The sequence below is a fragment of the Rhodofomes roseus genome (genome assembly GCF_022264815.1).
Source record: "Rhodofomes roseus strain CIRM-BRFM 1785 chromosome Unknown C8Q71scaffold_27, whole genome shotgun sequence".
Taxonomy (NCBI): Eukaryota; Fungi; Basidiomycota; class Agaricomycetes; order Polyporales; family Fomitopsidaceae; genus Rhodofomes; species Rhodofomes roseus.
Genome location: NW_025952983.1, coordinates 128,652 through 143,914, shown reverse-complemented (window position 1 = coordinate 143,914; position 15,263 = coordinate 128,652). Strand labels below are relative to the sequence as shown.

Genomic DNA, 15,263 nt, shown 5'->3' with positions numbered 1-15,263 from the left:
CAGCCCAACGCCCGAGGATGGAAGCACTCTAATGGGGTAACTGACTGACAGCTTATGCTGGCGGTCCATACGAGGTGACAGAGATTGCGAGTTGCCGCCGCCGCCGAGGTTGCAGTGAGGGCCCGGGGGCTAAGTCTGTTGCGCCCGGAGACAGTGGTTTGAATTGCCAATGCGAACGAAGGTATTCGAGCCGAAGCAAGGCGGTGTAGACGCACGGAATGGAGGCAAATACTACGCAAGCCGTACATTGCTCCTCGAATGACTAGACTATGACTGGTGTACAAGAGCGCCGCGTTCGTTGTCGAACGCCGCAAAGCCCGGTCCGTGGGCGCCGATGTACCGCACAAATAGGTAATTTCCTAATTTGCATACGCCATCGGATCTTGTGGCGCTAGCGCCGCCGTTCTCGCTTCGGCCATCAAAAGTAGCGAATAGGATACCGTACGTGCATGACCCGTTGTATCACCTAGTCTACAACCGCCAGCTGACCCACTCCCGAGTCGATAGATACCTACCAAATTGAACTATGAACGGGGTCCGCCTCTGCGTCTCTACACCGCCTTCGTCCTCGGCATCGACTTAGACTGAGCCCGAGGCTGACACGAATTCACGGTGTGTTGGCCGCCTAACGGTCAGCCAGCCAACGAATGTATCGCGAAGCAAATCTTTTTCGCCAATAATACGTACCTCTTTGTTGTGTATCTGCTTTGCTCGCTGTCGGCATCGATACTGAAGGCGCTCCTGTTACACCATAGGATCGCATCTGCACGTTCCATCCACAATCCTGTCCCATCAAGCTGGGCTGCCGAGCTGTTGTAGCACATCCTACGCACGGCTGACTGCATGTACTTTCTCCCAATGCCCGGATTAACTGCACGGTTGAAGAGGTTGAGGGACAAGAACGACGCGTCGACCCCGGTACTTCGCGAGCCGCCTGGCGCAGCGACTCGAGGTAGCCGTCTCCACGTCAAGTGTAGCACAACCTCTCTGGGTATTTCGCTACCTCTGGCTGTGACCGTATCTTCCACCTTCGGGGTGGAAAATCAAGTGTTCCTGCCACGTCATTGCACGATTCAGTCGCGTGACGAAGAAATCAGCGATGGGTCCGCTTTCGACTTTGACGTTGCATACTTCTACGGCGATTCGAATCACACGGTCTCTACTACTCGCGACACCGACTCGTTCCGGAGCAGCCGGGCGAAATTCGTGACCGATCGAAGTGACAAACAAGTTCTAGTCCCCTTACTGGCTGCCCACTGGTGCATACAAAGACGCGCGGAAGGTTTCAAGACACAAGGATCTGATCAATCACCTGCTGCTACACCCAGACCACACCTCATCACTTTACAAGACGCTTTGGCGAGGGACGACATCAGACGTCGCGACGAAGGATTCGAACTCGCTTTGGAGATGCAGACACCCCGATACCGATGTGCCACACCGTTCACGCCATGCGTCCCGGGCCATGGTGAAATCACTGGGTTACCGACACGAGAGGGCGGCCCCCGTTTGTCTTCGGACATCCCGACAATTCCGTCCGCATACTCGTCGGGGAGCTGGGAGGAGAAGCTCCCCATCATCTCGGATACCATATCCTCGCCGATTGATGCGCAAGGCCTAGTCATTGGTGGTGAGGCGGAAGCATCCGATACGGAAGGAATTTTGGACGACCATTCGAGCAGCTCCATCGACGAGACAAGCTTCATGCGTATGGCTGCGCCTTTGGGATGGTGACCTGTCTCTGGTGTATTGCTCTCGTGCCTTGCCATTGTTGTGTCCTGTGCCTCAATGCTAGCTTAATTGCACCGGGGTCGAAGTTTTGAGAAATCCATCAGTCCATTGGCAATGCGGATGGGTCCCGGAATCTGCTGGTCATGATTGCAATCGGTCCCGTCGCCGCATCGCCCTTTGTGCAGCAGATTGGGTAACGTAACGCAACTGGACCGCACACGCAATGATATCACTGATGCGGGGTACAGTGTTTCGAGATTTGGGGATGGCCATATGCGACCTCCGTTGCCGTCGACCGCTTTCCTCCTAACTACGACGACGGGAGCGGATGCAAAACTACGGGCGCCCAGGAGCTCGGGCGGATTCAATTCCTAACCAGTGGCCCGCCGCTCCCAGCTTTATCCTTCCGCTACAACTCAGACAAATACTTTGTGGGTATTCAATGCGGATCGGATGCCCCCTTCAGATATCCGCCGCGGGGAGGATGTCGGTCGCGGATATGCGTGTTAGCCCTCAGGTATGTAAGACAGGCTCTTCGCGTCTGTACTCGCACCAATCACTCACCCACTTCATTGACCTCAATACCACGATATGCCTAAAGGACGTGCTGTGCCGAACTTGGTCGGCCAAACCATCGACGCTGGGCGTCTCTCTATCATCGAGGTCCTCGGCGCCGGTTCGAACGGTGTTGTCTTCCTAGCGGAAGACACCGCATCCCCATCGACACACACACATTATTACGCCGTCAAGTGTATGCCCAAGGCGCTTTTCGGCACGCGGAGATTCAGGAATCAGCGCCAGGAGATCCAGAATCATATGGCGGCATCCACCATCCCAAACGTCGTCACTCTACACCGTGTCATCGAGGACCACAGATTCTATTACCTCGTCATGGACTACTACCCTGCAGGCGATCTGTTTCACTACCTCGCAAGGGGTGGTATCGCTCGCGGAGACGACACTCGCATCAAAAGAATCATGGTTCAGATCATCGACGCGGTGCGAGAATGCCACCACATCGGCATCTTCCATCGAGATATCAAACCAGAGAACATCATGATTAACACCGACGGAACTCGGGTCTACCTCAGTGACTTCGGGCTGTCGACTACGCAGAGATACAGCACGACGTTCGGCTGTGGAAGCCAGTACTACATGAGCCCAGGTAAGCAGTCCAGAGATCATGCTTTGTCACTTCTTAACACGATCGCAGAATGTCTGGGCAAGCTTGGTGTTGACCCAGCGTACTCCACGCGCACCAATGATGTGTGGGCGCTGGGTATCATTCTTACCGCCATGATCACCGGACACAACCCATGGCATCAGGCGTCCTACTTCGACGCATGCTACCGCGCCTACATCGAAGATCCTATGTTCCTCCGCAACACCTTGCCCATCTCTGACGAGGTGAACGATGTCCTGAAGCGCATCTTCTCTCCGTCTCCCAACCGTATCACCCTTGAGTTCCTGCGCCTCCAAATCCTCTCGATCGACAAGTTTTACGAGCTGTTCAAGCCAGCGCCGCCTCGCCGCCGCTCGTTCTTCCGGAGGAGGCGACACCCTCAGAGACGCGAGTCATCGCCCCAGCCCCCCAACTACATCGAGCCACCCACATATGAACCAGCCGTCGTGGTAGTTCCGCGCTCGCAGCGAACGAGCCAGGACGTCGTATCGGCGTCGGATACCGATAGCCATGGGCCAAGGACGCCGGATCGGACAGAGGAGCTGCACGACATTCCCCCAATGTCCGAGCTGCCTGATTATGACAGCTTGGGCCGCAGTGATATACTTGTAGCAGCGGAGAATGGACAGGCAGGGCCGCCGCGTGGTTTCTTCAAGCGGATGGCGGGGAGACTGTATATGTAATACTTTTGCTATACAAATCTGAGATATGTAATCTTGCGCACACGGTAACCTGGTTGTGTAGGCGTTCAATGAAGACTTGAGTACTCGCTAAGTAGTAAGTACACGCTGCACTTCAAGGAGTTGAGGAGTCAGGACCCTGAGGTCGACGCCACAAACGCGTGCCGACTCTCCAATTATACACGTGATACAGCCGCGCACTTCAAGCTGCATAAGCGACCAAACTGCTTCCTGAGTCTTGAGGACGGGCATTGGCGCAGCTCAAGAAGTGAAGGTCCCATGTCGATTATCACCGTCGGATTGCAGGACAGGAGAACGTTCAACGATCCGCGAGTTGTAACTTCAATCTCCGAGAGCGTGAAGTCACCTGACACGTTGAAGTAAGTACGTCCTACTTACCAAATTGGGCTTTCCTATCGGCCTCCATTTGCTCTACTTCTCTGCAATTCTTACAGTTTCCTTCTTTCGCAGATCATGGAGAGCCTTCAAGCACGACTGGACACTTACAAGGCAAAACGCACGAAACAGTCATTAGTGCGATCCACCTCCAGCAACGCTCCGAAATGGCCTCACCCTCCTAGCTACTTAGCCACTCCGCGCACGCTTGCAGAGGCAGGATTCTACTACGATCCGAGCCCTGAAGAGCCGGACAATGTGACGTGCTTCGTCTGCGGAAAGGAACTCAGCGAGTGGGAACCTGAAGACGACCCGTTCGAGCTGCATTACAAGAAGTGCAACCGCAATTGCGCGTGGGCGAGTGCTAGGTGCGGGATCGAGCTGGAGAAGGGGAAGAACGGACAGTACGTGACGTCCAGTGCGTATAGTATGTATTGCTAATTGTGATTGCAAGGTTTCACTTCCCAGACGCGTCGCGTATGCCTACGAGCAAGGTTATGGAGAAAGCACGGTTAGAAACGTTCACGGCGTTGAACAACGGGTGGCCCCACGACGCGACAAAAGGGCACGGTGCCAATTCCAAGAAGGTACGTATGCACTGTCTTCTGCTCCGGGCACCGTCAGACATATGGTGCTGACAAGAATATTCATATAGATGGCGAAGGCTGGCTTTGTTTTCACGCCGGGGCATCTGGGCGATGACAGCGCGACGTGCTTCTATTGTGACCTCGCACTCAACGGGTGGGACGAGGATGATGACCCCACGTCAGTGGCTCCTTATTGCTGATGTGCTATATGCGTGCTGACAGGGTCCCGCAGTGAAGAACACGTGAAGCGCGTCAACAGGTCCGGCAAGCTCTGTCCATTCCTGAATCCATCCACTACCAAGAGCACACAAGCCAAAGCCCCATCCCGCGCTACCGACTCGAAACCTTCCTCGCATGCTATGCTACCGTCGTCAGAAGACGAACTGGCCGGCTCCATCGCGTCAGCATACAATTCGAACTCCAACGTGTCGCGCTCAATGAGGAGTTCAGTCAACCGGGCGCCAGCCTCTACATCGGCATCCAAGACACCTGCATCAGGTTCAAGGCGCTCTACGCGGGGGACGGGAAGTCGCACTACACCCCTAGCAGGCTCGGAGGTGTCAGAGACCGAGAACGCCAGCGGGAGCGAGGCAGGCAAGCGGGTGTCGAAGACGAAAGGGAAACGCAAAGGCACCGCCGCCTCGAGCAAGGCGAAGGATCGCATGCAGGTGGTCGAAGAGGAAGTGGAACCTGTTGTTGACAGTGGCGGGAGGGACGAAGTGGCTGAGGCGGAGCCACTCCCCAAACCTAAACGGGGACCTGGGCGCCCCCCAAAACACAAGAAGCCGGAGAGCGTCGCGGAGGAGATTGAGGTAGAGCCGGAGCCCGCGAAAGAGCCTGCGAAGAAAGGCCTTGCGCGGACACGGTCGAAGGCGAACCTCGCGTCGGACTCGGACGTGCCCCAGTCGCTGACTTCAGGCTCGAAGTCGGGGTCCAGACGCAAGACGACGGCGAAGGCGAAGGAAACGCCTATACCGGACACGGAGGATGAACAGATCCAGGAAGTGCCTGCAGCAAAGCCTGGGCCTGGGAAGAGGCAGACGAGGAAGGGCGAGGACTCCGAGCCGCCTAGTGGCGCTCCGGGTCCTTCTCGGGGCAAGGGCGTGAAGGGACGTACTGTGTCTCGAAGCAAAGCGAAGCAGGTCACACCACCGGAACCTGACAGCGACGTCGAGATGCTGGAGGAAGAACCTATGAAAGCCACAGCGAAGGCTACCAAGGCCAGGACCGCAAAAGGCAAGGCACCTGCCAGACCCCAAGAGGATGTATCGTCTGCCTCCGACGACGCTGGATATGCGACTGCGGAGCCTCCAAAACCGCGCATTTCGAAAGGGAGGCCCTCCAGGACTACGGACGAGGCGCCAACGAAGCATCGAGGGCGTGTTCTTTCGACCGAGGATGAGGGCGACAGTGACGTGGTCATGACCGATCACGCACCAGCGCAGCCCAAGGACGAAGTCAGACGTAAAGACTGGCGGAGCCCCCCGCGCTCGACGTCCTCAGACGCTGCGGGTCATCGTCATCCTGCCATCAAAAAACTCTCTCATGTCAGTGGGAAGTCGAAAGTGTCGCAGACAACGCGATCGAGCACCAGCACGGTCAACAGCTCGCGGACCAAGATTGTCGAGATATCCGACGATGAAGGGGACGATGTTCCGCCTCAGCGTGATTTACGCGAGACGGGAGCAGCATCGGCCGCTGCAACGAAGGGAGGCAGGAAACTGCAGCCAGAGGTTGTCGTCAACAAACGGCTGTCGCAGACGTCTGCAGCGTCGGAGGCACCATCATCGAAGGGGAGGGCTAAAGCACACGTCGATGCGATGCCCTCGCGATCGTTCCAGTCTCCTACCAGTCGTACTTCAACCGGATCGAGTAAAGGGAAGAAGGTGCAGGTTGAGGTGCTTATTCCAACGCGAACAAGTACCGGTAGTAGGAGCTCTGCAAAAGGGCCGGGTGGACTTGTCGCTGCAATCAACAGCAAGCACGTAGCAGAGGCCTCCGCCTCAACGCCGCCACCCTCTGATCCCTTCAGAGCGGTCACGCCCCCACCCGCGTCTCCTCCTGCGTCGACCTCACCAGAAGACAATCCGATGTCTGAGCCGGATGATTCATTCCCCTTCACACCGATGCTGCCCATGGTGCCCGTGCACCGGCTGGACGTGCTGACGGAGGAGGAGAGTTCACTGACGGTGGAGCAATGGATTCGCCGCGAGATCGAGGCAGAATGTCGACTGCTAAAGGAGGAGGCAGAACGGCGGATTGCTGCGGTTAGGGAGAAGGCGGCGGAGGTGAGGAAGGTCGTTGAGGCGTTGTGATCGTGTTGCTGTTCGCTGTTACTGGTCGTAGTCTCGCTGTCGTATCGCTGTGTAATGCATGTGAGAGCTTTGATGGATTCCCGCAATCGTCGTTCGCGATTCCATCGCTGAGGGCGTGAGATGTCCTACGTACATACATATTTATTACAGTACTGACACTGAACACCTTCGATGAGAGTCGGCGGTGGTGTCACGAACGCGTTATGTCACGTCGCGTCACACACAGTGACCAACGGTTCAGAATCACACCGCGAGCGCCGCTTGGACCAAGCGACCGGCGCTACTAGCTACAACTGCTGGGTCCTTCACGTCCACCATCTTTCCATGATTTCTTCTTCCATAGCCCCCAGACGAGGAGCTGTAGTGCTGCGATGCAGAAGACTTACAGCCGGAAAGGGGCCAACCGCCGCAATCGACTTTCGGAGCGCCCAACATCCATATCGTCGGGCTCGGACTCGGAGCCCACCGAACCTCCAGCGAAACGGCAGAGACTGACGGCAAAGGCGGAAACATCAACCAGCGTGAGGGAACATGACACTCCTGCCGGCACGAGAAAGAGCGGAAGTGGTCGTCTAGGCAGCGGGAAAGCACCAGGTGCGTTGATTTCCTACTCGCCACAGTACGTTGGCTCATGCGGTGAACAGTCTCCAAAACCCAGCATAGTGCAGCCAAGAAACGAGCATTGAATACGTCTTCATCGGACCCAGAGCCAGAACATCCCGTCGCCTCCACTGGTCGGAGTACCAAAAGCACCAAGCCAGAAGACAGCATAAGGAGGCCGTCTCAGAGACCACTTACGCGCTCCGACACACTGCCGCATATCGACACATCCCCACGAGCTGCCTCAGTGTCGCCAGTAAAGGGGGCAAAAGACCTATCGGGTCTATTTGACTTCACGCCTTCAAGAGATGGTGCCGCTTCGAATTCAGCGAAACCGTCGACCAGTGTGGCGAAGCGCATGCTGCGTCGCACTGCAACCGAGTCTAGCACCTCCAGTCCTAGTGGCTCGTTTTCCAGTGTAGACAACCACAACCAGTCGCATTCCGCGCCACGGACACCCACTAAGCTCGCCAAAACTCGCTCGGACTCGATCATAGACCTAACGCTCGGCTCTCCATCCTCTCGCCAGCTTTCCCAGAAGTCTCAAAGCCTGGAGGACATATCCTCCCCTCCCCACCCCGTGCGCCCTTCCCTCGGCGCAACCAACATGCGCACCTACGCCGGCAAAAGTCGCTCCTTCCTCGTCGCGCTCCCCGCCGCACAGCTAGGCGTCGGCGGGCTCTCCCGCTCGAACTCCGACAACGCGGGGCTCGACGAGAGCGCGCTGATCGGCAGCCAAGAGGATGAATTCGAGCTGGAGGAGTCGTACACGGACAGGCGCATCCGCTGGGGCGTTGACAACTCGGAGGACGATCCGCGCCCGTGGTCTCCGCCGCCGGAGGCTGCCAGTCCGGGCAAACGGAAGGGCAAGGGCAAGCTGGTAGAAGCCCCGCCCGTCCCGCTACCGAACGGGATGATGAACGACCTGAAGAGTATCACGGAGCTGCGGAGTAAGGGCGAGAGTCGACGCTTCTTGGACGACGTCGGATACCTGTTCGAGGGGCTCGAGGCGAGCTCGCCCCTGAGTGTGCGGAGAGCGAGGTGGGTGTCATTTGGTGAAGTATGTGAGTGTCCGAGACGCTGACGGATGTCCAGCGCGCTGGAAATTGTGACCAAGTTATGCGAACCAGACTTCGCGAGAAAGGCCAAGGCTGCGGACTTTCTAGAGCGAACATGGCAGGTCCTTCGTGAGGCGGGTGCAGGCAACGGGGACAAGGTACGACTGAATGATCGATCCCCTGGCGGCCGGTCTAGTTGCTGACTTTGTTTGCAGGTTATGGATACTATCCTGGCATTCTATGCCGCTTTGGTATCACGAGACACTCGCGACCTAACAGATCTCGTAGGGCGATCAGACTTCCTCTCCGCCTTGTATAACATGCTGGATGGCCTCGAGCGTGCTAACGATCCTCTATGGTTGATCTCTTGTGCTCTTAGCGATGCTGAGCTGAGAAGAGCAGGTATCCAAAGAGCAGACAAGGCGCTGGTGAGTCATTCCATCAAGGTAGCATGGGACATGGTTTTTAACGCAGCGTCTCTCAGCTTGCAGGGCTTGAGAAACTAGTGAAAAAGAAGTCTGGTTTATTCGACCCCGATGAGACAGTCAGTCATCGTTCATACCTTTCTCTCCTTTCGTTAATCGTAAATCTCTAGATCTCCAACCGACTTCTCGTATCAACCGCCCTGGCAGCTCTCCCATCCTCATGTCAAGACATCGTACACATCTCATCTCTCCTGCGCATCTTCCAGCACGAACTCGCCCCACTCCCATCTCGTATCTCGGTCTACGGTTCCGGCTTACCCATCCTCTCTCCGCTATCTGCGTCATCTAGCCTGGATGCTCCCAGTTTCGGACATGCGGACAACTGCTTGCGGCTGCTAGACTCGTATCTCCTAGGCAGATGGACGAGCAGTGGGTCCTCGCAATCTCAAGGATCCAGCGCCGACACACGGCTGGATTCCGACCGCGAGGAGGGTCTAGCAGCCGGGATTGTGAGCTTGTGCAGCGTGTGCGATGTCGTGGCGAGGGATCCAGAACATGAGGAGCACTCTATCGCAGGTGAGTTTCGATATTTTAGACCAGGGCTTGCAACGTCGCTGATGTGCTGCACACAGCCTCTAATTGCATGGAGTCGGCGCTTCGAGTCCTCATCAGCCTGACGCATGACGACGTTCAATGGTGCCAAGCTGTGCTCGATGGCCAGCTCGCATTGTGGATTGTACGCCTCGTCGTGCAGTCACAACGACATCAATCACTAGGCAATCGCCCGTTGAAACGGGAGCAGGAAGCCGAGTCTGATCTCGATGACTTGGTCGCAGATGGCGAGCGTGCGGCTACGTCTCTAGATCGACAATGCCTCGCTCTCGGGCTCCTCACTAACCTCGCTCAGGTTTCGTACGCCGCTAAGGATATTCTCCGAACCACACGTAAGTATTGAGTCAATAACACAGACACAGGACTGATATCCTTGCGATGACAGGGCTAAGCTTCCAATGCGCTGGTAAGCGCGCTTGTACAACAGTTTGCCATTGTACCTCGCGCGTCAGCGCTCTCTCCTGCCTGGCTCTCGTCTACTCGCAGCATACCAAGTCTGAGACGGAGGATGGCGTCGAGTCCATAATCCGTGGGCACATGGCCGTCCTCTTTGGCTTACTCATGCGAGATTGCCCGGACAACCAGCGTATTTTGCTGGACACCCTCCCCGGGACCTCGGACAAGCAGAAGCTTGAGAGGCTCACTGAACATGCACGAGACTTTACGAGCTTCTATGTCGACTTCACCCGACGGATATCGCAAGTCGTTCACAGCCATTCTCAGTCTCAATCCTTCGACCTAGACGACGACGATGGCCCGATAGAAGACCTCGGCGGCTTCGCCGTTAGCGAGGACGATCGAGTGGGCAAGATGTTGAGTGACTCGCATGGGGAGGCCGTCGCGAATGACGTTGTGTCATTCCTAGAGTCATTGATACGGAGTAGTTCTTGAGTTGCTATCTATCGTTAACTTTTTGATCGTCGAGTGGGCTCACAGATCGCCACAGAGTGTAACATTATTGTATTTTTATGTGATATTATGATATCTTTAGAAGCACATCACAAGGCAAAGCGCTCCATCAAATGTACAAGAGACTCGAAGGGACGGTCGCGTCTCTTCTTGACCACCGTGGGCACGACTGGTACACCCATATCCTCTCCGTCCTTCAATGGTGGCACTTCAGCCAATGCTTCTACCTCCACAGCGTTCCGCACGGGAGTGACGGGCCCGATGCTCTCTGCATCCGAGTCCGAATCGCTGTTCGTCATAGAAGGCATGCCAGTGGATCCGACGCAGTCGACGAGCCTAAAGTGGTTCGTCGGACTCTCTACGACGAGTGCCTCGACCAAGTTCTCTCGCCTGCCGAATTCCGCCTCCTCCAGCGCGTTCATCTCCCTGTAATCCTCCTCTGTGAGCGAGTAGTACTTTTGGAAATAGGTCCTCGCGGCAATCTGGGCGAAGCGATGGCCCTTCGCGAGCTGCGGCTCGGTCATGAAGAACGTCTTGACCTTGAGGATGGCCTCCCGGAGCTCGGGGATAGTTATGCGCATCTTCGGGTCGTAGGTGAAGATCCGCTGCAGTATGGTGACCGCCTCGTCCGAGATCGGAAGCATCTTCTGCAAGTATCCCGGCCGCGTCATGGAACGCAGGAAGCACTGATCCTCTATCGTGGCAGACGTCCACGGGTTTCGGCCAGCGATCATGTTGACGAGCAATACACCAAGAGACCAGACATCGGCGACCTTAGCGTCGTACGGCTTGTAGCCGAAGTCTATACCGCTGGTCTCTGCAAGTCGCTTAAGCATACGGAACCACTGCGCTCACGGAAGGGTCACTCACCAGGACTGGTGTAGAACGAGCTACCACACCCGAAGGTCGAGCTCCTCTCTGAGCTGGTCGAGAGGCCGAAGTCCGCAAGCACGACCCTCGAGCCGCTCTCGTTCATGCACAAGATATTGTCAGGCTTTATATCGCGGTGAGCTATGCCTTGCTCGTGGCATGCACGAACGGCGTCGAGGATCTGGACGAACACATTCTTGACGAGGTTCGTGCTCCCTCCGTACGTCTTGCGCTCCGTGATGTGGTGGAACAAATCGCCGCCAGGGCAATAGTCCATCACGAGATAGATGTACGCGCTGTCCTCAATGACTTTGTGGAGCGTGAGGATGTTCGGGTAAGCGGAGACCCTGCGGTGGGCGGCGATCTCGCCCCGCTGGAATCTCTGCTGGCGGGTCCGCGGTTGCGCCTTCATCATGACTTTGATGGCGTATTGCTTGGGGTCTGGGCAGCGCGAGGACGTCGGAGAGTCCAAGTCCACCGCCCGATAGACCACACCATATGCACCCTCTCCGAGTTTCTCAATGAATTGGAGGCGGCCATCGTCTATGACATGATCGTACATCTCCGGGATGGACGCAGACTGATCGTGGATGAGCAGAATGCACAACCTAAGCGGGGTAATGACACACCGTATGCATCTTCATAGTAGCTGGCAGGAAAGATATGGATGGATGTGATGAATGAATGAAGTACGGGTAGAGACTTGTCCGGCAAGTCGAAAGTGAAGGTCGATAGTGTGGATGAAGGTTGCTTCGCCCGGCGATGCTCGAGGTTTATATATGTACGGCGGATGAGGGAGGGCGGCTGCTCTTGCGAGCCATTCCCGTCTATCCGTATCCGTGTGTGGTTTCGAAGCAGGGGTCCTGTGGCCCGCCTGCACCGCAAACGTACTGTAAGCACATCCGTTGATATTTCGATTCTACCCGCCAGCTGGGATATGCATGGTCTCGACCGTCCTCGCCCTGGGTCATGGACTGGTGACGAATACTCTGTTGACGGCACCTGGCCTTCACGTCGACGTCCCACCAGAGCTGCTCGCGGCGACACACTTTGTATGCATCCTTGCGGAGTAGTCTTCTACAACAAAGCCCACAGTTGTAGTCCGCATTGAGTCAGCCCAGATTGGAATGTAGACATGGCCCAGATGCGCGGATAGCGGAGATAGTCACGGCTTACGCGGACATTAAACCGATGTGTACAATTCACTGATAGTCACAGGCTGCTGCATTCCTTGACGAAAGCGTAAGTAGCATCATTGCAAGGCACATTATGTCCGTTTCGGCTCATCATACATCTTGGTTCATCTGATGTCCGACCACGTCAACAAACGATCAAGCAGACTCAGTCTGGTTTGCACGACCGGTCTCCAGCGGCACACGGTACATTGCGTACGGCTTGGTGCGCAGATCAGTCCTGAACAAGAGAACGTGTCAGCGAAAGGGAGATCGTCACGTAGGTAGGATAATACTTGCCCGTTTTGATAGTCGGGTGCGAGCCAGAGCCTAGCAGAACGCGGTCAGAGAGGATATCATGCATGAAATTTCTCGGAAGCGTACTGGTTGACAGTGAAGTAGAGGAAGTTACCCTCTGCGAGCGTGACAACCGAGAAGGTGTCGGCCCACTAAACGACGTTACTCGTCAGATCCAACCACATCGAACCTGTGGTTCATACCTGAATCACTGGGTTGCGGATGAACGGCTCCACAATGCCGGTCGTCGCGTTGAAGCGATGTATAGCATTGTGTTCTATAATCATCCGGTGAGCGATAGCCCCGGTCGCCTGCGCACATATGACACATATGACTCACCCTGCGACCCAATGTAGATGTATCCGGATGCGTCCGTTTCGAGACCGTCAGCATGGCCTCCGGACTGGGCGACTACCTGTACGGCCTCTTTTGCTAGGAGGGCGGCATACGGGTTATTGCCTGACGGCTGCTGTTTGAGGTACGACGTCGGGACACGGTACAGGTAGCGACTCGTGAGCGGCGTGACGTAGACGTACTCGCCGTCTTGTATACATGGATGTCAGTGTCCGGAAAATGCTAGGCATACATTGTTACGCACCTGCTGACAGCGCAATACCGTCTGCGGCGAACTGCGAAGAACCGTGAGACCGCAGGACTCGACAAATTAAATGAGCTACTAACAGCAGTCATGAACTGGATAGCATTTGGGGCAAACAGCGTGTGGTAGTAGAAAGGAACTGAGTGACTAGTCAGCATCGACCCGCGATCTTCTTGGTGAAACTCACCTCCGTTGTAGACAGGCACAAAGTTTGGATCGGGGCTGACAGCAGCGTGCCCATCGAGGTGCCTCCAAGATTCTCCGGTAGCAAGATCCACCACAATCAACGCAGCGTGGTATGGTGAGCTATCCGTGATGTATGCATACCCTCCGCCCCTCAAGTCAAACCTCACGTCATTGATGGAAGAGTCGGAGTACACGACCGAGCTGGGGAAGGTGTACGTGGCGAAATTCGTGCCGTTCATGTAGAACCCAACCAGCTTGGGGCCACCCGGGACCTGTGCGTAGAGATAGGTGCCATTGACGCGCGGGCGTCCGGTGTCGAGCGCCCAGACACGGTCCAACCCGTCCACAACCACAGATTGCACGAAGATCAGCTTATCGGAAACAATACTGTATCCCGGGTTGGTAGCGTTCTCGAACGCCGGGGGCGTGTTCCATTCCTCACTGCGACGAAAGGTCAGTCAACTGTCTTCTCGTGATGAGGCTCATACTGACTTAGGCCATGCTTCCTCGGTCGTGGGTCCAGTGACGAGGCCAAGGGTGTATGTCTCGTTTCCACGAGGGTAGCAAGTGAAGACCATGCCATCACTGCCTACACCAACACCCTACGAACCATTGCCAATGAAGAAACTGATCAGGCTCGATGATCGAGAGGCTCGGTATCGAAGCACATACAGTTGGCCAGTAGTCGTAGTACGCATGTACCAGCTCGAGCTGAGGACCAAAGAAACCAGTGTCGTAGTGCACAGGTGTCGATGCGAGGGACTGGTCGGCTACACTGATACCGTAGGGCAGAGTGCCGACAGCACTTGCTAATAGCTCATTCGGATCGTATTCCCCTGGGGGCGGGTACTCCGGGAACTACGGGGAGCAAGATCAGTTTATCGCAGGCGCTACAACAAGATTCCCGACATACATCGAAGATTGAAGATTGAGCCGAGACGAGCACGGCAGTGACTGCCAGGGTCGAGAGTACCGAAAGCATCGTGGACTCAGGGGGAGCTCTACTCAGGGCGGTGGCTTTTATACCTTAAGCAAAGCCGGGTGCTGCAAGACCACCACATAGCCGAGGTCTTCCACAGACCCGTGCAGCAATTGCACGTCGAGGAGCACCGTTTTTTATGACGTAGAGCCTGATGAGTCCTTACAAAGCCACGGAGGCTGAAGGCATGTTCGTGCGCGTGAGCACCGAGCTATGAAACGAAGATTCGCATGAATACTCTTACCGATTTCTGGCTTCTGTGAAACACCCCACATGTTCGCTGTATTGCCGGTTGCGCCGTAAAACGGGTTAGTGTATACGTTGCACGGGAGGCCGTGAGCTGGTCACGAAGGGCGGATGAGGTTCGCGGCTAGTATAGCTCGAGACCTAGCACTTCCCGTAGACCTTGCCGGGATCTCTAGTAAATTTCGTGCACTTACCGCCTGACAGAGACCCAAGTTCCCGACGGGGAAAGATCCGACCACGATCACATATACACGACGATTTGTCATTGCAGGTTCATTACGGGCGGTTCTATCCGGCTCATCTTTCAGAGAACACGCAACATTACGAGCGAAGGGACCAATCCGGGAACATAAAACCATAGGAATCGACAACAGTTTGCAGAGCGAGGCAGAGCGAGGCAGAGCGAGCGTGGGACGGGA

The 15,263-nt window shown here is 55.9% G+C and overlaps 6 protein-coding genes across 6 annotated transcripts; 4 read left to right on the top strand and 2 right to left on the bottom strand.

Annotated features, from left to right (window-relative positions):
* Positions 1-408: 408 nt before the first annotated feature.
* C8Q71DRAFT_308068 (uncharacterized protein) lies at positions 409-1,783 on the top strand. Its single transcript, XM_047917702.1, has 2 exons — positions 409-441; positions 508-1,783. Exon 2 carries the CDS (start codon positions 844-846, stop codon positions 1,732-1,734), a length of 891 nt encoding a protein of 296 aa, XP_047774326.1. The 5' UTR covers positions 409-441; positions 508-843; the 3' UTR covers positions 1,735-1,783.
* Positions 1,784-2,302: 519 nt separating this feature from the next.
* On the top strand, positions 2,303-3,838 carry C8Q71DRAFT_783037 (kinase-like protein). The gene is made up of 2 exons (XM_047924955.1): positions 2,303-2,896; positions 2,945-3,838. The coding sequence occupies exons 1-2, from the start codon at positions 2,323-2,325 to the stop codon at positions 3,595-3,597; spliced, it is 1,227 nt and encodes a 408-aa protein (XP_047774325.1). The 5' UTR covers positions 2,303-2,322; the 3' UTR covers positions 3,598-3,838.
* A 181-nt stretch (positions 3,839-4,019) lies between these two features.
* C8Q71DRAFT_816549 (uncharacterized protein) lies at positions 4,020-6,968 on the top strand. Its single transcript, XM_047926119.1, has 4 exons — positions 4,020-4,394; positions 4,445-4,577; positions 4,646-4,755; positions 4,810-6,968. The coding sequence occupies exons 1-4, from the start codon at positions 4,069-4,071 to the stop codon at positions 6,890-6,892; spliced, it is 2,652 nt and encodes an 883-aa protein (XP_047774324.1). The 5' UTR covers positions 4,020-4,068; the 3' UTR covers positions 6,893-6,968.
* An 882-nt stretch (positions 6,969-7,850) lies between these two features.
* Positions 7,851-10,478, top strand: C8Q71DRAFT_715878 (wings apart-like protein regulation of heterochromatin-domain-containing protein; the record flags this gene model as incomplete). The annotated part of the gene is made up of 7 exons (XM_047921073.1): positions 7,851-8,533; positions 8,588-8,708; positions 8,766-8,978; positions 9,035-9,094; positions 9,146-9,551; positions 9,608-9,919; positions 9,973-10,478. 7 exons carry the CDS (start codon positions 7,851-7,853, stop codon positions 10,476-10,478), a joined length of 2,301 nt encoding a protein of 766 aa, XP_047774323.1.
* A 107-nt stretch (positions 10,479-10,585) lies between these two features.
* C8Q71DRAFT_726994 (Pkinase-domain-containing protein) lies at positions 10,586-12,010 on the bottom strand (the record flags this gene model as incomplete). Its single annotated transcript, XM_047921812.1, has 3 exons — positions 10,586-11,313; positions 11,367-11,946; positions 11,996-12,010. The coding sequence occupies 3 exons, from the start codon at positions 12,008-12,010 to the stop codon at positions 10,586-10,588; spliced, it is 1,323 nt and encodes a 440-aa protein (XP_047774322.1).
* A 911-nt stretch (positions 12,011-12,921) lies between these two features.
* Positions 12,922-14,601, bottom strand: C8Q71DRAFT_882647 (major royal jelly protein-domain-containing protein; the record flags this gene model as incomplete). The annotated part of the gene is made up of 8 exons (XM_047928504.1): positions 12,922-12,987; positions 13,039-13,112; positions 13,175-13,378; positions 13,434-13,464; positions 13,517-14,060; positions 14,112-14,221; positions 14,292-14,477; positions 14,533-14,601. Coding segments are annotated over 8 exons (1,284 nt in total), but the record flags the coding sequence as incomplete, so codon positions are not given.
* Between the last annotated feature and the right edge of the window lie 662 nt (positions 14,602-15,263).